Source organism: Molothrus aeneus, chromosome 4 (assembly GCF_037042795.1).
Source record: "Molothrus aeneus isolate 106 chromosome 4, BPBGC_Maene_1.0, whole genome shotgun sequence".
In the NCBI taxonomy this organism is placed as follows: domain Eukaryota; kingdom Metazoa; phylum Chordata; class Aves; order Passeriformes; family Icteridae; genus Molothrus; species Molothrus aeneus.
In genome coordinates this window covers 60,311,032-60,336,155 of record NC_089649.1, presented here as the reverse complement: position 1 = coordinate 60,336,155, position 25,124 = coordinate 60,311,032, and the positions used below count along the sequence as shown (strand labels likewise).

Sequence of the window (25,124 nt, the reverse complement as noted above, 5' to 3'; positions counted from 1 at the left end):
TGGTAACTACTGGTTGCAAAGATGTACCTGGTACTTACCCATCATTTATAGGCATGTGGTGTGATACTTGGGGTTGTCCTGTGCAGGGCTGGGAGTTGGACTTTGATGATCCTTGTGGGACCCTTCGAACTCAGAAATTCCAACTATATTCCCTGATTCTATTTTTAATGTCCAAGTCTAAAAAGTACCAAATATGTACATTTATGATCTGATTAGGTGTGTTCTTAACCCCTTCCTTACCTAACATTTCCCTTTTACATTTTAATACAGTGCAGGTGTTTCTGTAGTTGTAAACTGAGGCATGGCTTAGTCTGCAGCATGCATTAAAGGTTTGGGTTTCAACTGCTTGGAAATGGATTGCCCATGAAGATTATTAAAGATACTCAGCAGAAGGGACTTTTTTCCACCTCCAAATAAATGCTCTTGCTCCCACTGTGTCTAAATACTTTATGCTTTAACTTACTTGGCTGCACCTTCTTCCCTGCAGCTTCATATTCCTGGAACCACTGTCCCTGCCTTGTGGGGTTGTACCTGGGTGCAATAGGCACTTCTAGAGTCTCTGCACTAAGAATGGTGCTGAGAACCTTGAGGAGGTCAGCAGCAAGCCAGTGCTGCTTCCCTGCAGGTCAGTGGGCCTATGAAGGGCCTTCAAAGGCAACACATGGGGCAAGCCCCTGTGTTCTGTACAAGTCATGCACAGACTGCAGCTGCATACAGGCAACAGGGTCCAGGAAACAAAGGTTAAATATGCCAACCTAGAAATCTGGCCTGCCTGCAGAGCATGAGAATCCTGGCATAGACATTTATCAATACTTATTTGATTGTAATATTCACATCTGGCTACCCTGAGAAGATTCCTCCTTCCCATTTTAATGCCTGCAAGCTTTATAGAGTAAAGCAAATCAACAGGCAAACACTGACTGACATGTTAAACAATTCTCAGGTAGTCAGATCATCTGACAATGCAGACTGAATGATGTTGATAAGCCATGGTTTCAGGGGTTGCTATATAAAGGTGATTCCCTTGCTCATGTGGGACAGATTTGCTGGCAGTCACACATCAGGCAATTGGGAATGTCAAGCAATTCTGGGTATCATAGAAGAAGCCTCTTTTGGTGTCAGGAGTAAATTGGATTTCAAACTTCTATGTTTCTCCGCAGGAAATCAGAACTGACTGATCTAACTTGGAGGTGGGCACAGGCTGACTGCCCACAGAACAGGCTGGCTGGTCTGGGCCAGCAGCCCCACTGCTCCCAGCTCCATAGGCAGCACAGCAGCTGTCAGCTAACCTACAGAGTGGGAAAAGGGAACAGCTAAGCCTGGCTTCTGGATTGAGTTTCTCTCAGATTGGCTCAGAGAACTATTGAACCATGATCTGTAGAATTTCATAAAGATACATCCATCTATGAAGCTCTTCTTATCAGGATGTAACTGTTATTACAGCTCCAGGACTGAACATTACAGTAAAAATTTTAATCATTACAGAATGATTTTAAAGTGAAGCTTATTCCTCAGACCTGATGTGCTTTCTGCAGGTCTCAAGCAGCAAGGCAACAAAACATAAAGTTTCTTCTGCTGTCTCTGTTTTAACAGAGAAACAGAACAATGCTGTAGATATTCAGAATTATATATATTTAGATATTTAAAGCTTTTTTTGCTTGAATTTTTCAAGGAAAAATGGAGGTTTGTTCTTAAATAAGGGAAATAAACTGGCACAAGGTGATAGAAAAAGCTCAAGTACTCAACACTCTCTGACTTTGGTTTTCACAAACAGGCCTGCTCCCACACCTCTGCATGTGCCAGTGTGCTCTGGAGAGGCACAACCATCAGGAGGAAACAATGTTAGGGTGGGTCTACCTAAAAACTGGATGTATTCAAGTCCATGGGGTGGTGATGGGACTAGCACAGAGCTGTAGATACGGCTGGCCCACATGATTATGAGATAGTTAAAATATACATGAAACAAACCATGTTTATCATGAGAGGGCTCTGATGACTGGAAAAATACCTCAACTCTGAATAAAAAGAAGACCCAAGGAACAGGGGCTTGTTTGCTTCCACTGCAGTCTCCAGAGCAATGAAGGTACACCCCCCTTGGAATTTTATCCTAAATACTTGCAGGACACAGGAATAACCAACATGGACTTGTCACAGGCAAACGAGACTTGACCACTTGATAATTCTGCATCTCACTGCTGACAGCAATGCTGAAGAGGTGAGGGAGTTGATGCAGCACATCTGGGCTTCAGACAATGCCTCCCACAACAGCTTTCCTTAGGAGCTGAGGTGTGTGGGCTAGAAGAAGTCAACAATTTAACATCCAGCTAGGGGCCAGCAGGTAACAGAGAAAATACGCCAAGGGCATAGTGTTCAACCTTCTCCTGCTAGTAACTGATAATATAAATGTGTGGTCATGCAATACAGCTTGGAGTCTCAGACTGGATATTAGGAGAAATTTAAATGGAACAGATTACTCAAAGAGGCTGCATGATCTCCATCCTTTGCAGTTTCTGAAGACTTGATTAGAAAACAGAACAAAGCTGACCTGGTCTAGTATTGCCCATAGCCTTACAACATACTTGAGATGAGGCCTTTAGGGTCCTTCCACCATGCCTATGAATTGGTGTAACAGACTTCATTCCTGTCAGTAAAAATATTGGTACTTCAAACAAACTACCTTTAGTATGCAAAACACACACATTTATTCACTGCAGTCTGATGATTGTTATGGGTCCCTTCCAAACTGAGATATTCTATGATTCTTTCCCTGCTTAGCTTCATTCCCAAGTCTCTCTGGGAAGCTTTGCACCTCCAGAACAGAACAAACATCTGCTGTATATACGTGAACTTGTGACTTGCTCTCCGCCCAGCCAGTTAACTGCATAATTCTGCTCCCAGGCCCGCTGAAGGCACCTTTTTGTCCTCTGTATGCTTTCATCACAGAGATAGGCATGTGTAAATTTACTGTAGGGAACAGTTTCCATCAGCAAATCCTTTCTTGTGACACAACCATAAAACAATATTTGCAGTGACATACTGGGTCTGGGTTCTCTGCTTAGAAATGTACCTCCAAAAAAAAAAAATCAGTTCCAGCTTAAAGGATTCTACATCTTTGGTATTTTGCTTCAGAAAAATATTAATGTAATTAAGATTTTAAGGCTGCTACTCTCGGTCTGAGGAATTCTAATTGTTAAGAGCAACAGCATTTGGCAGAGGAACAGAGGTGTCAGAACATCTATTCATAATTCTATTGTGTGCAACAAAATAAACAACCTCCATCTCCAAATAGATCAGTGATACCCTTTATCTTTCCCCTCTATCAATTTCCAATTAAAGAATTGCATTTAGGATTTGCTGATACTCCACACAACAGCTGCTGGTAAATTTCTGACTGACTGTACAGAGCAGCTTCTTGGAAGGCCAATGTGCTGTACATGCATGGCAGAAATGGAACAGGCAGCCAGGATTAAATCACAGTAAAGGGGGAGGGGAGAGGAATGCCTGCATTACAGCCTTGTGAGGAATTACTGGTCACGTTAGTTCTCCAAATCTACCCCTGCCCTAATTAAGCTGCATTTTCACTGTAAAGCAGGCAAACTGCCAGCCATGGTGAAGTGAATCCAGCTTTCCAGTAACTGCCAGGAGCTCAAAAGCATATTCATATTTAAAACAGAAGCCTTTAAGAATAAGGGGGTTTGAGGAGCTATGTTTGAACAGGGCTTGAGCTAACATTAAAATACAATTCTTAAGATAGCAACATTTAAGGTGCTTTAAGGTTTTGTAAGGTGTGGGCTTGGTTGTGCGGCATCCTCTGAGCCTGATTTTATATCAATGTCAAGTATGACCATTTCCTTTTGAAGTCACTACAATCTCTACAGACCATCCTGTCTTTTTTTCCTGCTTCTCTGAGGGCAGGCCAAGGGGTTTGAGTTTAGCACAAAACATTCGCAATCTGGGGCAAACACAAGTAATGTAGGGGCCTGATTCAGAGCAGACTCCTTTAATCAGTCTGTGGTGTGTATGTACACTGGATCAACAATGAACCTGTGCTAAGACATTTGGTCCAACAGCAGAATATATTTTCAGTTTTCTAGTCAGGATTTGCTAGCCAACTATAAAGACCATATTAGCTTTTAAGGAATTAGAAGCTCAGGCCATATGCCAATAAACAAATCCAGTGGAAGCTGAAGCGCGAGCAGGCACCCTCACTGCCATCCAAACACACAACTCAAGGCAGGGTTTCTGGCTAACAGGCATTCCACAGGAGAAGTACTACAAGGTCTTCGAGGAATTAAAAAAATAGCTCATCCTACACATCACCTTTCAGGCATAGTGCACAAGCTCTGATAACTGCTTAACTCCTCCTTCTTTCCCCCTTATAATTACTTAAATGACAGGGATTCAACTACACAGGAACCCACTGAGCAGTTCAATAGCAACTCTTCCAGATCAGACTCAGGAACAATGGAGGAATTGCCTGCTGTGCCAGTCCCTATGCAACAGGGGAACAAGTTTTAGGGGCTAAACACTGAGAAAACCTTGCTCATTTGGATCTTAAACCAAATATCAAACACATCCTTTTCCAAAACTTCTCTTGTCCTTGCATTGTTAGTAAGAATAACGTGCAAAACTGCTAATAGAGAGACACAGTAACCACAAAGAAACTATGGTGCAAAATATCCCACTTCTTAGAAGAAAAGAAAAAAATAATATCTATGTCAACTGTTCCACTGTAGATGTTGGTTTGCAGGCTAGGAGACATTCTGATCACCACTCCTAAAAAGAAATCAACATTTTTTTCCTTTTCAGAAGACGTTTCACCAACATTTCATTTTTGTAAGGCAATTTTTTTTCAGCAATTGAGCAATAGGCCACAGTATGAGAAGCAGCAAAAGCATTTTATTTGCTGTATAATTAGTGTCATTAGAAATATGATTGGTAAAAAAACACATGAGTCCACACAGAAAGGAAAGCTTAATAAAATCCAAAGACAACTGGAAAGGTGGTGGTGGTGGTGGTAGAGACTTAGCAGAGAAAATTTTTTAAGTCTTCCAAGGTTCTAGACAGCAACAACTCTTTTTGGCCATCAGAGATGGTAACAAATCTTCCTACTACTTTGCATCAGAGTGTCCTCCTCCACCCTTGTTGGACTGCTAGCTTCAAATCACTTAAACCTATTGTGGAGTGTGAGAAGGGAACTAAACACAACATCAGGATCTCTTCGCATGAGGTAATGCTTTCATGCAACTGTTCTGCACATGCAAAGGCATAAAACTCACTGAGCAAACACCATCTTCTCAAAAATCACTTTAAGTCATAACAACACTTCACTTTGTTTAATTCCTGTATTTTCCAAAAGGTGGTAGAAGTACTGCATTTTTTAAACAATAACATGCTTCTCCTTCAAACAGAAAATATCTTTAATCTTTAAAACAGAATGATTTCTTTTCTGACACTGAAATGACAACAGTCTTAATTCATGGAAGTAACAATTGTGTTTCTGAAGCAACAAGTTGCCACAATGATTATTTGTAAACATTATACCCACAACAGTAAGTACATTAAAATCCCACACTTCCACCTTAAAATAAACCACAAAGATTTGACATGAAATACATAAAAAGTTTATTATGTATGTACCCCATCTTCTTATCTGGAGGAGAAAATCTGAGGCAACAGTTTGGTGCAGTATAGAGAAGCAAAGCAATATACAGTAGCTGCACAGAGCTTGATTGGTTTCAGACCACAACTAAATACTCTTACTATGACTGTTAGTACAGAAATGTTCTGTAATTAGAAAAAATGAGAAGTATTACTCTCATGCTGTACAGTCTTACATTTCTTGGTTAGAAAAGAACAACTGATTGAGTTTGAATCTTTCGCGCCTGAACCTTGCACACCAACTTGTTTGGCTGTTGCCTCTGGAATGTTCAGCACAAAGGTTAAGCTCCAGACATAATTTAAGTGCTTTTCATGTGCAAACTGTTATTCGCTAAAGCTTTCAAAGTACATTTAATTACAGATATGAACACCCTGTAAAGATATGAGGATATGACAGCAGACCCAGAGGCCAATACAGATTTTTTAAAAGAAATGCTATGTTCCACTGCAGTAGTTCTAGTCCCTGATTAGGTCCTTCCAAAGAGAGGGCTTATTTCAATTGTAGGAGATAGACCACTCTTTAACAGAAGCATCGTGGGATGTTGTTACCAGAGTATGTTCATCCAGCCACGCCAAGCCGCTGACATGATGTAGTCTGTGAGCATCTGTATCACAGTGCAAAGTAACAGAAAAGAGTTAGGAAGGCTGGGTTGACAAGGTAACTTCAGCACATTCCAAATATGATTTTTAGCTGGATTAAATACTAGTGCTGGATTTTAAAAGTAACTACAAAACTAACAGAAGAACTCCAGCTCGTGTGGCTAGATAGATTAACAAAGGCTAAATTACATTGGGAATATTCAAAGCCTGCTTACCATTACTCTACAAAACAGTGTTGGATCTCAAGAACTACTAACAATTTTAAAAAGTAGCATGTTGAAGAAAACATACCTGGTATCTTGACTCTGGTCTCTGGATCACTCACAGTCCAAACATACACCATCATGTCCATGCCTCCAGAAGCAAAGTGTTCATTGTCTGGTGACCATGCAATGCAAACAACTTTTGCATGGTGTCCGTAAAAGACGTTATGCTCCTATTTGAAAATGAGAGAGACATGGGTTATTCCAATAGTTAAAGCTCCTTCAGGAAATCACTAGGCTTTCAATGTGCAGCATCAGAATGAGCTACTGCAAGACTCCAGACAATGTACATCTCAGATGCAGATGGATGCACTAAGCAAACCAAGTGGTGGCTTCATTTTATGTGATTTATTTAAATACTTGGTAGGCCAATAAAATACCAACCCCCTTTGTAAAAAAACAAAACATGAAGACATTTTTCTATGAAAGCATGGTATATTAAGGGTATATGCAATTTAGAGGCTTCTAAAATAATCCCACAGATGTTTCACAAGGCAAAATTATTTCAATTTTTACTTGGAAAATGAAATATTTTTTTGTGGAATGCCATCCTGTGTTTTTACTTCAGTTTACAGGCTGATACACATTGACTGTTTGAGCTGAAAAGTGGAAATTGCCCATTTTTTGGTTTTTAGTTAAAAGACAGTAGATTGGCAGATAAAACAAGATCCCCTGTCCTAGCATGCCCCTTTCATAGCTTAGTCCTTACCAGGGAACTGTGTGCCTGAGCCAGCAGAATTTCATTGCCAAGTCTGCTTTATTTATGTAATTGAATTTCATTGTATTGTATGATTCTTATCAAACTGAGCCTACATTCTTGTCCATTTTACAAAAATGCACACAAGTTCTCTAACAGACATGGCATGTATTTTGCTACATCCTTTAAAAATCCCAAACTAACCAACTAGTGGTTCGGCAGATCCAAAGGAACTTTTTGTATTTAACTATGGCTAGCCTGTGGAAATCCAGCTCCTTCCCTATCTTAACTATGCATTTGTTTTTAGATGGGTTTCAGTGCTTTCCCAGCAGCCAACCCATGCTGCACATTTCCTCAACTATTCTTACTGCCTGGAGGGTTCACATAGGCTGCTGTAAATACCAGTACTAGCTCAAAATAGCAGGTAAACAGTCACAGAAACATCAAATTTACATCAATGATTTACAATTAAGCCTCAGCAGCAACAAAGTCCTTCACTACAGCAGATTTAGACATGGGCTGTCAGTCTATTTGTTTTTAAACAAAGACAAGTCTCATTACAACAGTTCTTACCGCATAGCCATCAGCAACACTAAAGACAGTGACTACTTTGTTTGCATCACAGACTGCAAGAAAGGCACCATCGTGAGAATATGCCAGGTCAGTAACAGGACCTTTAGCTTCCAAAGTCTTATCATCGCTTTTCAAAGAGGTTCCTTGGATTGAATACAAATGGACATTCCCATCCTGCAAATTAATAGCAAAGAAGGAGAAAAGGTAGAAGAATCATTTTACAATAGAAAGAGGAGTTCCTGAAATTTTTGCATTAATTCTGTCTGGTAATGCTTATGTTAAGAAAAGGTTTAGATAACCTGTCATTTATGCTGGTTACAATCCACCAAAGTGTGGAAATCAACCCATTTTTTATAATTTGCCAACTTCAAGAACAGAGTGGATAAAAACAATTTGGCAATTTCAAAACAGCAAATAAAGGAAAGAAGACTTAATTCAAGAAGTGAAATAGACTTTAGGTCACAATTAGGCAGATTAGGTCACAATTGTGGCAGAACCTAGGGAATGAAAGCCCAGGAACACCAAATACACACACTTAAACAATCCTGATGTTGTTACAAATTGTCACCTACCATTTCTCAACACAACACCTACTATTATTTAATACCTCTGTTACTTGCTCCAGTGTTCAAAGTAGTACAGATTTAGGAAGTGCAACCTTACCGCTCCTCCCACTGCTGCTGTACTTCCTGTGGGGTGAATGGCTACAGCTTCTGGCTCATAGCCAAGGTCATCAATTGCAAAACATTTTTTCTTATCTTTCATCAAGACAATCTGTAAGTAGAAAACCAGAAACTAAGACCCCTCTTCAAAGCACCTAATATAAAACTATTACTTTAGTAAAAAACACAAATTCCCTCTAGTTACTCAGATGTTTATTGTAGACTCATCTTAAGGGAACAGTTTCATTCTTAGAAAAAAAAACCTGAAGAAATGCCTACATGTAGTGACTAACTAATCTGCTGTACTGCAGTACTCATGTTCAAAACTATACATAATCCAGGGCATTCTCCATTGCCTTCAATTTTGCTTCACTTGGTTTGAACATGAAATAAACATGGACAAAACCAGTATTTTTAGCAATGCTTACTCCCTTCTTTGTTCATTGTTAAAGGGAGGGAGGCAGGACGAAATTAGTAGAAAGTTAATGCTGCAGTCTTAAACCTTAAAGGCTATTTCCTATCCAGTTTTATGCTATGGTTATAACTCACATGAAAACAGGTTTGGATAACACTATCAAATGTCCCAAACATAAAACCAGCACCCATGCAGAAAGCATAAATTATTAGAAGTTAATAATGTTTTGATACAAGAGAGCTTCAGTGCAATGTCTCAGTTTTCTGTGATCTGCATACTAGTGGCACGTGAGCTAAAGCTGCTTATGCTGTAAAACAACACTAGTTAATTGGATTAATTGTAAAAAAATAAAATGCAGGATAAAAACATCCTTTTGTCAAAACTGTGTCACAGAACAGATCTGGCATGAGTGTGATTTTGAGGTTTAACCTTCCAGCACAAAGCTGTATTGATAACAAATACAGATGCATCCACACAGGGGACTTTCTGAAATTTAAATGTGAAATTGGTACAGGATGCAAAGAGACAAGGGTTATCAAGTACCTGCTGAATTATGTTCCCTGTAGGTCTTATTAGGAAATTCTGCAGATGTGCAAGGTAATCTCACACAAAGTAGTTAAGTGTTATCACACATGGCATTATTAACACAGCAATAGTTGATAATCCACATGTTAATACTTACTTGTCCAATGCATAAAACTACAGTATAACCACCAGGACCCACAGCTAAACATTTTGGCTGAACATCCATTTTCACAGCATCCTGGCCACTGGACGAGGATGTGCCAAGGTGAAGAAGCAGGAAGGACAAAGCAGGAAGAAATTATTCCATGTCTACCATTATTTTAAATTGCCCATTCAAATAATCACCCACTAATCATCAAGAACATGCATAACTTAATTTTCTTATCTACTAATCAGCAAAGTTTCCTATTGCTTTGTGTTTGAAACTTTACTGTCTTGATCAGGTAGTACACCTTTGAAATGAAAGTCAATGTTACTATACTACAGTTTAATTTTTAAACTAACTAGATTATCTTAACAGGATTCTTTAAATTCTGGTTCCATGAAGAGTGTCCCACTCCTCCTAAACACATTTATCTCCATTACCCCTGAGTGTTTATGAATGACAAAGCAAATACCCTTCCAAAGCCCCTAAGTCACCCAATACAAGAGAGTCTCCATTTCACCCATGGAAGGGATAAAACAAATTGAAAAGCCTGGGATGCATTTCTCATTGTCAGAAAAAAAGCACAAGGTTGGTACAGTAATCATTTCTACAAGTTTCCATGGTAACATAAAACCTAAATAAACTCCAGCATTTCTATTTACCATATCAAATCAACAGCACTCTTGCTGTAAAACAATTATAGTGCAGTAACAGGCCACATTTTAACTAACCTGTAATCTCTCTTGCTAAGGTTGGTGTAGCGTACAGTGTCATCCATGCTGCAGGTGACCAGCTGGTCCATTTCATCCACTGCCATTCTAGAAACCTGGTTTGTGTGGCCTTTCCCAGAAAAGCCATCATTCTCTCCAGTTTCAGAATCCCAATAATGTGCATAATGGAATTAAGGAATATTAAAGATACTGGTGCAGTCAGATTCCACACCATAAAAAGTTACATAATTGAGAGAACAGCTAAGGTTAGAAGGGACCTTTTGAGATTTAGTTCAGCCTGCTGCTCCAATTGGTGTCAGCTACAACAGGCTGCAGGGCTCTGTAAGGTTTTGAGTACCTCCAGGGATGAAGACTCAATAAATATTATAAGGTTGCCCATGGAGCTTATAAAGTGAAACTCTGATGTTCTATAGTGAGCTAAATGACCTACCACAGATGGCAGCAAATACTGGAGTAATTAGCATTTGGTCAGAGACTAGAAAACACTTTTTAAAGAATTTTAAATAGAAGCCCTTGTAAAACTGGCTTTCCATCATGATATATGGTAACATGTGAACTAGTCACACTGTATTACAGGTCTGAAAAGAAACAGGACCTATATTTATAGGAGCTTATCCCAACATGACACCATTTTAAAGGCAGGAAAAAGGACAGTAGCTTTAACTATAAGCTTCAGAATGTTGGAAATATAACTTCCTGCATATTTTGCCATAAGTAGAAAATATGTATTGCTGTTTCTTGATGTTACAAGAGGCTAATTTATATATTTACTTGCTTCTCCATACTATCAAGCTACCCATCATGAAGACATAACAACTGAAAATTAAGAGCTGGCTTACATTTAGTAGGAAAATGTGAAGGCAGGTAATAAAACGGGTATTAGGAGAAAACAAAATAAACTTTAGACAAAGTATCCACTTGTGTCCAATAAACTATGTCTTTGGCAAAGCTTTTTTTTTTCACCTCTCCTAATGAGCTCTCATATCAGACTATAAGACTAGAACAAGCATCACTATCATTCAAAGGATATTAATATGACCATCATTACTTCCAGAGTAAATATAGGACTTTCCACCATTTTTGTGCACTGTAAGACACTGAATTGACTTACTATGACCCTGTGAATGGAACATAAATAATTACTGATGAGCAATTTTTAACACATACATACACCTATTTGAGAAGAATGATAGGTTATTCAGAAAATAACATGCTATTCACAAGCATAAAAAGTCACCCAGTATAAAAACCACTATTTTACAGTCTGGTATAGCACTGTTACAGCACTACTATTGCTATGTCCTTGATGAGAAACAATAAGGACCATGGATGTCCTTATTAGCCTGATGAGCCAAAATACTTTTGTAGCCTTTTCATCACTGCTTTTCAGGCACTTTATGATTCAGGGAAGAGGACTAAATATGGTCATGTACCCATACCAACTTCCAGAATTACAGCAGTGATGGCAAAAATCTGGGACATTGTTTCTAGTTCATGTAAAAATGTTAAGTTCCCATGAGAGAGAGTCTAGTGTCAGCGAACTTTTTAAATCCTAAAATTAAAGTTCAATTGCATGGTAACCCTAATCACCTTGTCCACAATACACTAGTTCTGGGAGAATGAGACATCTCTGGTAGTTTTCTATCTATGCTATATTTCTTTTCTCATCTCAAGAATGCTTAAAAGCTGCCACAAAAGGTAAGTCGATAACATTAATTAAAATGAAATAATCAGTCTGGGTATTTGCACAAAGCACAGTGTCACCCATCTAAAGAGTAACTTCTTGATTCAAGAAACAGTCACATACAGCTCATTTGGCAATGCTAATTAAACAAAGCTATTTTTCAATAGCTACTTTATAATAGCTTACAATTCCATCTTTACAACTTCAGTCACTGAGTCATTTATTGCAGAAACTCATGCAGTAAGAGAACTTTAACCTACCTTTATGACACGTAAAGGCTTATTTGGATTGTTCTTGTCCAAATAATTGATATAGCCAGACAGGGAGATAGTCAGTAAATGGTCTTTCTGCCACAAGCAACCCAGCTGCTGATCCAACACGTTTGATCCCATGTTAAAAGTATTTACAATAGAATTAGCACCAACATCCCAGATTTTAGCAGTTTTATCTCCAGAAGCAGAAAGCAACTGACTACTGTCAGGGCTCCAACTAATCTGTAAAAACAAATGTCACCACAAGACAGTAAATGCATTTATTAATCCAAAACTTTGCAGTTCATTAACTGGGTAATGAAACACTATGGATCATCTGCACAAATGAAGTGATACTTACAGCATAAATACCTCCATCATGTGCTTTGCCTCCACCAAGAGCACACACTTTCTCTCCAGTCTTCCCATCATAGACAAAAATCTTAAAAGAGCACAGAGACATACAACTTAAAGGGAAAAGCCGTAATGGAAAAAACCCCAAGGCAGTATCTGATATTTTGATATGCTAGAGTCCTTCTTAAGGAGAGGCAAAAGCTATGCTGCACTGAATAATTAAGACTAAATAATTGAGATGAAAATTGTAAATAATCACAGCAAGTCCCCTGTACTTTGGATCCAGACATTTGAAATTCTGGAAAATGTTACAGTTTTGACTCCTACTGTGATGACAGCTGTTTAGCACTTCTGTCATGGGAGTCTACCCTTTGAGAAGGACAAGCTACCTATGGTAAAAGAGTCATTGTCAGCCTGCCCTTATCAGTAGGGAGTACACATGGAGCTGGGTTGCCATCTATGAATTCACCATTTCAGCTAGACCTCTCAGGATCATAACATACATATTCCAAAAGTCCAATATATTCCTGCCAAAATAACTTGTAAGACGATGCTAGGGAGATGGATTGGGGAAAAAACCCAAGTAAGAATAGTCTGGTTATTATCACTTATCAGTTATTACAGATTTACAGGAGGATAGTTGAAAGTTTCAACTTGTGGCATAAAAAAGAAGCAATATGGGTTTTACTATACTAATCCTATTCCCAAAATGCACAAGAAAATCTTCTCATGCTAAAATCAGTTTTAATAGAGTTCCTTGTGTTTTACCTGCCCATCTGCACTTGCTGTAGCAAATCTGTTCCCATCAGGAGAAAATCTCACACAGTTCACAAACCGTGTATGGTCCTGTAGAAAAAAAGTAAGAATCAGCAAACAAAAAAAGAAGAAACCATTTTTAAATAGAAGACAATCTACTAACAATGAAGTTCTCTTACATGTGAACCATAAATTAGCTGTGTAGGAAATGTTTGCTGTAGAGAATTGTTACGAGGCAAGCTTAGGCTCTACCTGAAGAGAACCATGGGGCCAAGAACAGTCCAGGGAAGACACTGTGACATCATTACTGATGTAGTTAACACAACTCAGTGCATACCAGAAGAATGATTGCCCAGCTTCAGGGATAAGCAGTAAAAAAAGTCAGCCTACAAACATGAACTTCTTCCCCAGTGGTGACTGACTTCTTCTGCAACATTCCTCAGATTTCAACTCTCGCTTCATTACACAGTGATTTTATACACACAAGAGTATTATATCCTTCTTATTGCAAAAGAAAAAAAAGCACAGGCATGAGGAATAAGTTACTGTTTTACTAAAATTCCATTCCTGGGAGACTGCATTAGTGGTAGTTCTCTGAAGTAATAAGGCAAGACTGATGTATGCTCCCCAAATAGACTATTTACAAGTAGGAGACTATTCAAACCACGCATACTAGAAAACACATGTTAAATAGGGAAGCATCACAATGAGGCCAAAGCTCCCATGCAGAGAGATTTGGGAGCCTATTTTTAGTAATATGGAAGGCAGGTTCTAACCTACTTTCACCAACTATACCTTTTTTCCCCCGATGATACTGCAGGCTAATTTAAACCATATAACAGCCCATATCAGAATCCCATATATCAACCCAAATATCACTTTAAAAGGAAGGCTGTATCACATACCAGTCTAAGCAGCACTGGTAAGCAATTTGGACTTCAGAGTTCTAAAAGAACCAGCTTAGCAAAATGCAAGTATCAGCTTAAGTTCAGAAATATATTAGGCAACTACATCATTTAATTGGATTGTAGAGCTCAAAACAATTCCTTTTCTAGAATTGGAATGGAATCCTTACTAAAGTCAGCATATGAAAACTACTCAAGGCTAATATGTAAGAAAATAAAAGGCCTACTACAGTGTTTTTAAAACTAAAATACAAACTAAACATTTTCAATTGACTACTGCAATAACAATCAACATCTTTACAATAGTTTTTTTTGAGGCAAGAGGTCTCCTGCCTTCAAAGCTCTGCAGCTTTGTGGCTTTTTATTTTCTTTGGCCTTAAGCAACAATGAATACCTTCACTGCGATTTCATGTAAGAGATTGTAACAAATAGAATAAGAAACAAAGTCAAAAGGAACATGGAAACAGAAAACCAACCACACAAGTTACACACCCATTCCATGAAGTAGAAATTAAGTTATGCTTTCAAACATCTACATTCACCCTAAGTGGCCCTGGGATTTCAGATTTGAGCACTCTATCAGACTGGAAAGTTACATGAAAAATCACCACATTTCTTGAATCATGCACCTTGGAAAGCTTCAAGAAATTCTACACACATCTGCACTGGGAAACAGAACTCTGAAAAAAATCAACAGAGCCAACAAAACAGCCTACTTCATCCCTTCCATAGCTTAGTGACAATGAAAAAATAATATTGGAAAAACTGTTTCAGGTTCTCTTTTTAACCAACAATTTATGTTGGTTTTCTTGGCCTGAGACAAACTGTTTTATGAACCATGTAATATTTAGTGATACATGGTTTTAAGAAAGCCACTTGACATCAGCTATTCTTCAAAGTGGGGAACTGAGAACTTCTGTTATAACAGCTAGCTGTGATAAGAACTGCAAACTTGGTGGAAACTGCACAGTTTAAGAGAGCCACATCTAAACTTCAACTCACGCTTAGTGTAAACTTGAACTTGAAAGGCGGTCCCTCAAAGAAGGCAGCGCAGTTGTCATCACTGCCGGTTGCCAGCCGATATGGTCTCGTTTGTTTCATGTCCACGCTGTTGATCACTTTATTGTGCCCAGTAATCTCACCAACAGAAGAGCCACTATCCCACAGGAACACTGCTCCAAACCTAGTGAGAAAAGCACACAATAAATACAATTCATAAAAGTTACACATAGATTAACTCCTTGAACATCTGCAAAATGCAGATTTGAGTGCACTCAAAGAAAAGAAATTAGGTCATCTCATTAATCTCATGCAAGCGCATCATAGTTCCCTGAAGGCTATTTGAGATCTTGCTGGTGAGAGATTCTAATCTTCAATAGGAGACATTTGCTGAAGGGGACAATCAGGTTTTGCATATAAAGCTTCTAAAATTCAGAGATCCAATGTATATTCCTCACTAAGACTGTTGGTTTATAAAAGAAAGCAGTAAATTATTCCATCTGCCTAGCCACAACACAGACTGCAGGAAGCTGGGGTAACAATGACATTGGATCACAGTTATCTGACTATTTAGCCTAGATTGAGTACCATCACTTTTAAAACTCTTCTTCCTTAAATCTTTTAATAATAATATTTGTAAAAGCTTTTTTGACAGTTCTTGCTCTAAATCACTTAAAAAAAAACCAGTATAATCAATGCAGAGGCACTAAAGTGCCAGAGCATTGCTATTTGAAAGGCCTTCTTTAGAATCCCTTCAACAATATTCTAGACTGAAAGTCCATTCACCTAATAGGAAGCTGGCCATGTTTTTGAAGAAGGAGAGCAAACTCACATTGTATCTACCCAGGGGGAGATGAGGCAGAGGGAGCAATGGAGGACAAAGAGTCCCTTTCAAGGACACAGTACATGACAGGGATTAGAGAATGGTGCAGGGGACTAGGGAACAGCACCACATGATATTTTTCAGCCCTTTAGGCATAAGACTACCTGGTTTGGATTCTGCTTTAAGAGTTCTGACAGTCTTTGAACATTAAATGGAGGACACAAACCTAAATCGGCATCTCATATAGTCAGGTAAAAGACGACTGCTTGTTGTCCTTTCATTAAACTACCATAATAAGGACTAAAAATATAGACATGTTACCAAAGGAGAAAATTCAGATACACTTTTTTTTAACTCTTATTCAATCAATTGAATAAGACCATGAGTCCAATAAGTGAAGGAAGAGGGAAAAAAATCTTGTTTTCCCATTCCTACCCTATCAGAATTTGATAAAAAAAATGTACCAAACAGCTATCCTTGAAAGTAATACCCACCTACCTCTAAGAAACAAGTCCCATACAATTTTTAAACTAATCAATTGTAACTTTTCAACTAATTTAAAGCTGTCAAACAGTAGAGAAAGAAAATATCACTGCAAAACAGCACAACTTGAAGTCAAGACAGGGAAAAAGCACTGACTTCATTCCATTGAAGAATTCAAAGTTCTCTGTAAGGATGTTAGGATGCAGAGGTTTACAGTAAATTCATGTATGTATGTATAAAAACACACAAACACAAAAGAATTACTCACTTTTCCCTTCCTTCTCCAACCACAGCAATTCTCTTGCTGTCTTCAGTCCATGCAAGGTCCTTGATTTTTCCTGCAAATGGCTGATACTCATACTTCAGTAGGTGTTCCTTCTGTGTAGTATCCCAGATTCTCAGCTTTCCAGAGACATCTGCCATAATAAAACAGAATATAACTATTGTTCCAGCATGACTCAGTCACATGACTCATCAATCTGCCACAGTAGAGATTTTCAGCTACACTGAAGACTTGTACTAGGGACCTACTACATTACTCTATTACAACTACTACAAATCTCTTTGTTTGGGAATGCTGAAGACTATATCCATTTCAATAAATTAGGTTTTTAACCAGATACTACGATTCAGGACATGCAGCACCAAATACAACAGACTGAGAAAGCATTTGCAGACACATGAAAAAACTGCACAGTAAGAGAGCAGGAACTTTAATGTTATCAGCTGGTATGTGATAAGTATCTGTTACACAAAGAAGAAGCCAGTCCAGCCCCCTTGCCCAGCAGCTACAAGACATCTTAGTGACCCTTCACTGGGAAGTAAGCCACCCTACACCTACAAGGGAGGAGTACAGTGGATAGTGGCTGATGCACTACAATTTGTACCTTCAAAGGAGACCTGTTTTGCATACAAATACCAGGCATATGTAATGTACAAAGAGATTTCTGCCCACAGAACTCAATTCATGCACATCAGCATACTTTTTCTATACAGAAGCATACACACACTTAACGGTGTGGATGCCTGCACTATCTGAAATACTAGATAGGAATGCAACAGAATATTCAGGAACAGTAATGTCAAAAGCAGCAGACATGGCACAAGCAGTTAACAATTTAAGACTTGAGATAATGAAAGCTCCCTGGGTCACTGTTTCCACTGAGTATTGTAAAACCCAAGAGCTATTCAGAACAATTACTGTGGTGCAGGATTGTCAGGATTGTAACCGGAGGAATTGTTCTATACACAGACAAATTTACACATCTCTAATGAAACCCACACAGCAAAGTCTGTGTGTATTGTACCCTTCAAAAAAGCCACTGTTTTAGAATAAACCACGTGCTAAAATATGCATCTTTCACCTCAGCAGAATGCTTAAATTCTGTTCACCATTTGTGGTGCATCTTTACAATTCAATTTAAACACAAAACCACCCTGCATCTTTTGGACCTGGTCATAGACTGATCTTTGTCACTTCTGCTAAAAGGATGGATTCAGAACTTTATAGACAGAATTTGTTATTGAAGCAGAATTTTAATATGGACTTTACAATCTAATTGTTTTCTCCAACTATTAACAGATAAGACACAGAGCTTTAACTTTGCAGTATCTCCCATTACTGCTATGACTGTAATAAGAGAAATTACCATAAAAGCCAAAAGCATAATGCCAAAGGTCTGTCTCATGAAGCATTAATGCAGGCTGCATGGCTAATGCAGATTTATAGACAGAGAAATGAATCTTACATGTTATACTTAGAAACAGCTTAAACAGCTTGGTCATCTATCTTCAGACCCCATGCTCAGCAGTATCACAAAACTATTTATAAATGACACACAGAAGATGCTTTTTAAGGGAAATACTGCAACCTAAATTCTTTCACTTGGGTAGGACAAAAATTAACCAAATACTTCCCTAGCACAGTATCTATGACTGTTCTTTTACAAAGGACTGGAAATCTAAAAGACTACAAGAAAAAATTAGATAGTTATTCTGAGTATTAAGTGCTGCACAAATCTAGAGTACCCAGTTTGTAGAATACAGAATGCAAACTGGATTTTAAGAGGGTATTCAATTTGACACATGGTCCACACACAAGACTGAGCCAAGAAAATCCTGGCTGTGCTCCCTTTCAGACAAGAATGTGAGAAAAAGGAAAAAAAAAAAAAAAAAAGGCTCTGCTATCAGAGTTCTGGGGAACCTTTAAGAACGCCAAAAATACTGATTCTAATATAGCTTTCTGATATTTTCTGAAACCAAGAAGGAGAGGACATTTTACACTTAAAAAAAATACAGTTCCCTTGAAATTGCTGAAAGTGAAACTCCCATTCTAAGAGCTTTGCAGGTTTCTAAGGGGCTCATATTCTGAATGTTTTATTTTCAGATATATTACTTTAAAAATATATCTATTTGGCCACATTACTTGCTTCTGAAGCACTTCTAATTGACTATGGCAAGCATTTAAAAAAAAAAACTATATTTTAGCTGCAAGTCTTTAAAAGAAATACAAGTTACAGTATTGTATTTATCAACAATCTTCACTGTATACCACTCCACCTGAAAAAAAATATCAATTATTTGATGCAAGCTTCTATTAAAAAAGGTTTGTTTAGTTCTTTGGTAGTCAAAATCTCCTATAATACAGGAAATTCACACTGTAAAAATTCACGTTACACATCTTCAGACTATTGATTCATATGCATTACACAAAAACTGAGACTGCTCTTTCCCTGCTAACTTGCCAAGGAAAGCTTTTTTAGTTCATGCTAAAAAGTAAAAGTCATAAATGTTGCCAATTTTGGTCAGGAAGAAGGGGAAAAAATGAGTACACACTGTTTTAGAATCCCTCTCCTGCCTAAAAAGTATCAAAGTTTATTAACATCACAAACAATAATCCGGTATTTCAGAAATAACTTTTCACTCTGTTGCATTTACCCAAGTCTTCATCACAGTAAGTATTTTCGGGTTCATTTCCAGGTTCTTTATTGAAATACTACATTTTAAAAAGAATGTCACTAAGCTTACTGTCTGAAAGAGGTTAGAGGAACAAGGACAGAAATCATTCCTCCTCCAAAGACAGTGCACCTAAGTCCACTGAAGCACATCCCCTTGACTGCATATTCCACACACACACACGAAGTGCTACTGTGGTTTTGCCAGTAACTTAAACAGCTCTGTCCACACACATCTCATGCACATGGATACTTTACCTCCAGATGCTATGTAGAATCCACTAGGAGCATACTTGGCAACTACAACCTGGTGGGCATGCTCAGTGTAGATGTCAGCAATTGCAGGATTCTATTTAAAAGGGGGGAAAAAAAAGTTACAAAGTTGTACTTCCTCATTGTCAAAGGAATAAAATCAGAAATTCAACAATAAAATTCATAATTTCTCCCTGCACTCTTTTCTCTGCACCCTGCCTTCCAGTTTAAATTGAGCAACTGTCTAAAAGTGCAGTACACATTGCAGAACACTGCTGGTACCACTGAAGCAACACACTACTTTTTAACAACTGACACGAAAAAGGATTTCCTCTTAAGGAAGTCTGAAGTGCTGGGACCCTTTCTTCTCCAATACCTGCTCAACAGTAGAAAAACACTCTCCAAAATAACAGGCCAAGTATCAGGCTCTCTTTTTTAGAGGTAGCCCAGGGATAAAGCAGTTACTTAAGTGGGATGCTAAATACAAGCTGCGCTTTGCAATGCACATCTAAAATTCTACTGTAGTCAAGCATGAAACTTAAGCCTGCAGTCAACCACAACACATGGCTGTTAATCATCACCATGTACCCAAAATCACTCAATAACCAATGAGATGTGCTAGGCTTGCTCTTTCTTGATAACTACAATCTGCCTAAAAGCCAGAAGACCTGGTATCAAGAGTTGTACAGGAATCCTGAAGGAAAATCACTGCCACTCCATCATAATTTTATCTCTTCAGTCTAAATTATGTTTTCAGACATAATATTTCAGATATTTCAGGATGGACAACAAAATAAACTCTGTGTCTCAGCAAATCAGTAATGTTATACAATAGAGGCACCACACAAACCAAAAAAAGAATGACATCAAGGCAAAAAACTGTTTTCATATTAGTTGTATAAAAAAGTCATTCTTTACCCCTCTCAATTACAGTGTATATATGCTACAATAGTAATACACTACTCTTTAGAAATATTTTCTACCATTTAACAGGCTTGCTCCAGAAACTTGACTCATATGATCAAAACAAAATTCTACTTTAACTGCTATAATTAATACAGATTTATTCAACTGAACCAGAAAACCACCTGATGTTATGGTATGACTCAGCCATCCAATCAGGAAAAACTAAAACACCCGCTCTGTGTTAGAAAGCAGCCTCCTGCTCACAAGAGTTCTTGCTGCTGCAGTACTGTTACATCTCAGGAGACAGAATTCAGCTTGCTCATGCAAAAAGGAACTCTTTTCATTCCTGCTTTTATGCATTGCTGGAGTGCATTATAGCTCTACTTAAGTCACAACCATCTGCACTTACAGCATGCACATCCCTCTTCATTTTGTGTCCAACTGGATTTCATCTGAGTAAGACAAGATAATGTTTTCCCTATTCTGTATTTGCATCACCTACATGGTCAGGGAGCTCAAATCCCACTGCATGTTGTTATTAATGGCATGGTAGGTGCTATTTTACAGCAAGAATCTCCAAGAGCCCAGGAAACTAAGCTGAGAGACTAACTTAAAGGGTTACATGAAAGATAAAGACCGAAATTTAAGATATGGTAAACAGATTCCAGAAACCAGGCAGTAAGTTAGGGCTGTCAAAATTGTTCATTATTTATTCAGTAGTAATATTTCTGCTTTTAAAGTCAGTTTTCTAACTTGCATGTTTTTCAATTCGGGCCCAACCCTCTAAAAAACACTTCTAAAAAGATATTTAAGGAGAAAATTATAGTGTGAGCTGAGACAAATGTGGTACATAGATTAAACCAGCAGCAAGCTTATGTGGCTTATGTCAAACACTGAAACCAGAGCCACATATGAAAGTGAGCAGTTTCAGTTCCAAGCTTCAAAGTAGTGTTAGACTCATGAAGATAAAATATTAATGAAGTATGAAACCTTAAAAAAATATCACTACTCTTTCTCACAGAGCTTTTCCAGCACTGCTCCAGAACTACTTGTTGTTAAAGGAAGTCTCTAGATCATGCTCAGAGATCAAGCATTAACCCTGAATGCTATATTCATCTGATTAGCTAATGCTAGATAGCTTTAGACTTAAGGAGAAAGGTGATCACTGCATTTTGATGACCCGTTTTTTTTTTTTTAATTAGAGCACACAACCATTCCATTGGAGAACTGCTCATGGAGGGACTACACACAGACTTCCCCCAGCATTTAATTTCGTTGCTGCAAACTATTAGAGAGGCTTCTATAAGGTGCAAAGAAGGCACAGCTCTTAACTAAGAGTGGACACACTTGCAAGTCAGGTTACAAACTGCAACATTCCCCAGCACAAAAGCCATATAACAGGGCTTGGTCAGTTTTTGTGTTACTGCTACAATATATTCTGTAGTCACCTGTCAATTATTAACAGTAGCAAACTCCCCTTGTCAGTTGGGTAAATCTGCCTGTCAGCATGAACTGCACCATAAAACCAAGGATTCGTGACTTCCATTCTCACCTTCCCTTGAGAGTTTAAACAGCATGAATTTGAATTCCCACAATCCCACCTTGCCTGTTCTCAGGTCACCGTGTCCCCTACACCCCCCAGCTCACGCTGGGGCTCACATTTGGACTGGGCTAATCCTCAGTGAGCTGATTCAGGTAAAGCAAATTGCTTTCTTCCGATTTAACCTCCAAAACAGGGTCAGGAGAGCATTAATAACAGTACAAGGGAGAAGGTCAGCATTCACGACTTGGTCAGAAACTGTAACGTAAGCAGAGTGGCTCTTCCCTCTTCTCTCATCACACTGTGTGCCATTACAGGGTTTAACTGGGGCTTCTGGTTTCAGAAACTCGAACTTTTCTTGATACCGAGAGCAAAACACGATTACAAAGACATTACAGCGACACACTGAAACCAGACTGCAAGCTTACTTTTGGTTTTAAGTGGATGAATTTAAAACTGATAGCAATCAAGAAATCTGTAAGGAATTAAGTTATTAGTAGCACTTATCTATTATAGCATGACAATAAAGAAATATCTGAATTTAGTGGGGATGATGAGATAAAACAGGGAAACAGCTCAGTTTACATAGGTGATTTACAGGAGCAGCCATAAACAAATCTATTGTTGTGGAGACCTAGAAATTCCAGAGGTATGTCCTGCCCCTCCCCCTGCAGCCCTTCCTGCTGCAGGCCAAATCTGCAATAGGAAAGTAAATCTAAGGGAGAATTTGATTTCCAAAGAACAAGCAATCGCTCTGAAAAAAAAAAGACAGTGGCCTAAACATGCAACAATTCCTCCATGCTTTTCAAAGGGATGCCATCTTTGAAAAGAAATCATTCCAATAACTCTCTTAGCATTTCTCTAGTTAGCATCACAGAAAAAAAACCCAAACCCAAACCTCCACACTACTGAAAACATTAACTGGGGCATTCTAACATATAATCGATGAGCAAAATTCCCTGTGAGCAGTGCTGAGAACTTGCACCCAGCTTGTCATGGAGTCCAGCAACTCATAACTGTTTTGATTTCTGGAGTTGGGGCTGGGGGGGGGAAGAAACTGAAGAATAACACGTTTAAAGATACAGGTTTGCAAGTATTTACACGCTTCTCTGACAGGATAAGGGCCCCAAACAGCAAATAGGGAAGAGTTCATTTATTAGGCAAACACAACACTCAACTTCATAATAATGATACCTAAGAAGATAAACAGGGCCAACCAGAATATACCAGTCCCTCATCTTTTAAGTCCTATGCGAAGGGGGAAAGAACTGCACATTTTGCCGAGATTTTCTACATGTTTTTACATTCGCTGCCTGTGGTTTTATGCCTGAGTCATGCCCTCCACTTATTCCCCCGCTGCTGATCACGGATCTGTGACCTCGATTGAAATCGCCAAGACTGAATGAAGCACAGGCTGTTAAAGGAGGGGCAGGGAGACAAAATGAAACTTAGCGAAAGCTTCACACTAGAAAACAAAATAAATCAAGATACATTACATCAATGTTCCTGATGACGACACATTTTCCATTGGTATAAAGAAAATTGTTGCCCTTAGGATCACCTCCAATAATTTTGGAAACGCCTCGTTCAACCTGTGGAAGGCTGGCGAACACTTTTTCTAGGGAAAAATAAATGGAAAAAGGAGATAGAAAATAATAATAAAAATAAATTTCTAAAATATCGAAAATAAAAGGAAGGCGCTTAATGCCTCCCCGCCACCGGCACACGCCCTGCCGTGCCGGCAGCCGCCGTCACTTGTTGCTGTCAGCGGGCAGCGAGGCACCGCCGGCTCCGCGCCATCCCGCGGGGCCGCACCAGGCTCCGCAGCCTGCGGGGATCCCCGTGCCCATCCCCGTGCCCACCCGGCGCCTCGGCGCCCCCGCCAGCTTACTGATCTCGTACGGCATCTTCGCCCACTGGTGGCGGCGGCAGGCTCGGGCAGGGAAGGGCGGCGGGCGCGGCCGGGCCGGGCTCTGAGGCTCCGCTGCCGCCGCTCAGCCCTGCTCAGCCCCGCGGCGCGAACCAGGAAGCGCCCGCGCCGCGCGCCGCTCTCCGCTGCCTTTGACCATATATAGTCAACTCTGCTCGCGCCGCGCCGCTCCCCGCCAGCCCGCGCCGCGCGCCCGCCCCCGGAAATGCCGTGGGCTCGGCCGGGCCCGGCGGGGCCGCGCTGGGGCGGCTTCGGAGGCGGCCCCGCCCCGCGGGGAGCTGCGCGCAGGGCGGGCCGGGCCGGGCCGGGCCGAGGCCGGGGCCGGGGCCGGGCGGGCGCCACTCGGTGGCTCTGACCGGCCTCGGCGGCGCCGCGCGTGCGCGGGGGCCGCTCCCCGCCACGGCGCTCCCGGGCAGTGCGTGCGCGTGCGCGGCGGCGGGGCCGCTGAGGGCGGGGCTGCGCGCGCCGGTACCGCCCTGTCCCGGGAACGCCCGGCGAGCACGGGGGGGACATCCGCGGGGATCACGGGAACCACCGGCGGGCACGGGGGGACATCCGCGGGGATCATGGGAACCACCGGCGGGCAGAGGGGTTATCCGAGGGGATCACGGGAACGCCCGGCGGGCACGGGGGGATATCCGCGGGAATCACAGGAACGCCCGGCGGGCACGGCACGGGACGGGACGGGACGGGGCGGGCAGAGGCAGGCTCGGATCTGCAGAGGAGCAGTCCGGGACGAGCCCTCTGTCCCCGCTGTCGGCCCTTTCCCGGCACCGCTCTTCGCCGGGAAGCGTGGCAGCCCCCGCTGGCTCCCGCGGCATCCCTTAGGGCGGCTCTGTGCGGGCTCTGGCGCAGCGGTCGCTGTCGGGATACCGGGAGTGTGCCTTGAGCTACCCCGACGGCAGAGCTTTGGTTTTGGAGGGGAACCATCGTCCTTGTCAGCAGGGACTGACTCGCCAAAGTCACCTCCTGCGGGAGAGGCTGTGTGGGTCCCCGAGTTCCTCCTCTTACAGAG

The 25,124-nt window shown here is 40.3% G+C and overlaps 1 protein-coding gene across 1 annotated transcript; it reads right to left on the bottom strand.

The window, feature by feature from the left end:
- Window positions 1-4,879: 4,879 nt before the first annotated feature.
- On the bottom strand, window positions 4,880-24,260 carry WDR1 (WD repeat domain 1). The gene is made up of 15 exons (XM_066548613.1): window positions 24,071-24,260; window positions 23,676-23,797; window positions 19,740-19,830; window positions 16,796-16,943; window positions 15,225-15,405; window positions 13,330-13,407; window positions 12,569-12,649; window positions 12,217-12,450; window positions 11,303-11,390; window positions 10,273-10,429; window positions 9,554-9,641; window positions 8,458-8,568; window positions 7,795-7,968; window positions 6,553-6,697; window positions 4,880-6,266 (listed from the first exon to the last, which is right to left on the bottom strand). Exons 1-15 carry the CDS (start codon window positions 24,084-24,086, stop codon window positions 6,157-6,159), a joined length of 1,824 nt encoding a protein of 607 aa, XP_066404710.1. The 5' UTR covers window positions 24,087-24,260; the 3' UTR covers window positions 4,880-6,156.
- Window positions 24,261-25,124: the final 864 nt, after the last annotated feature.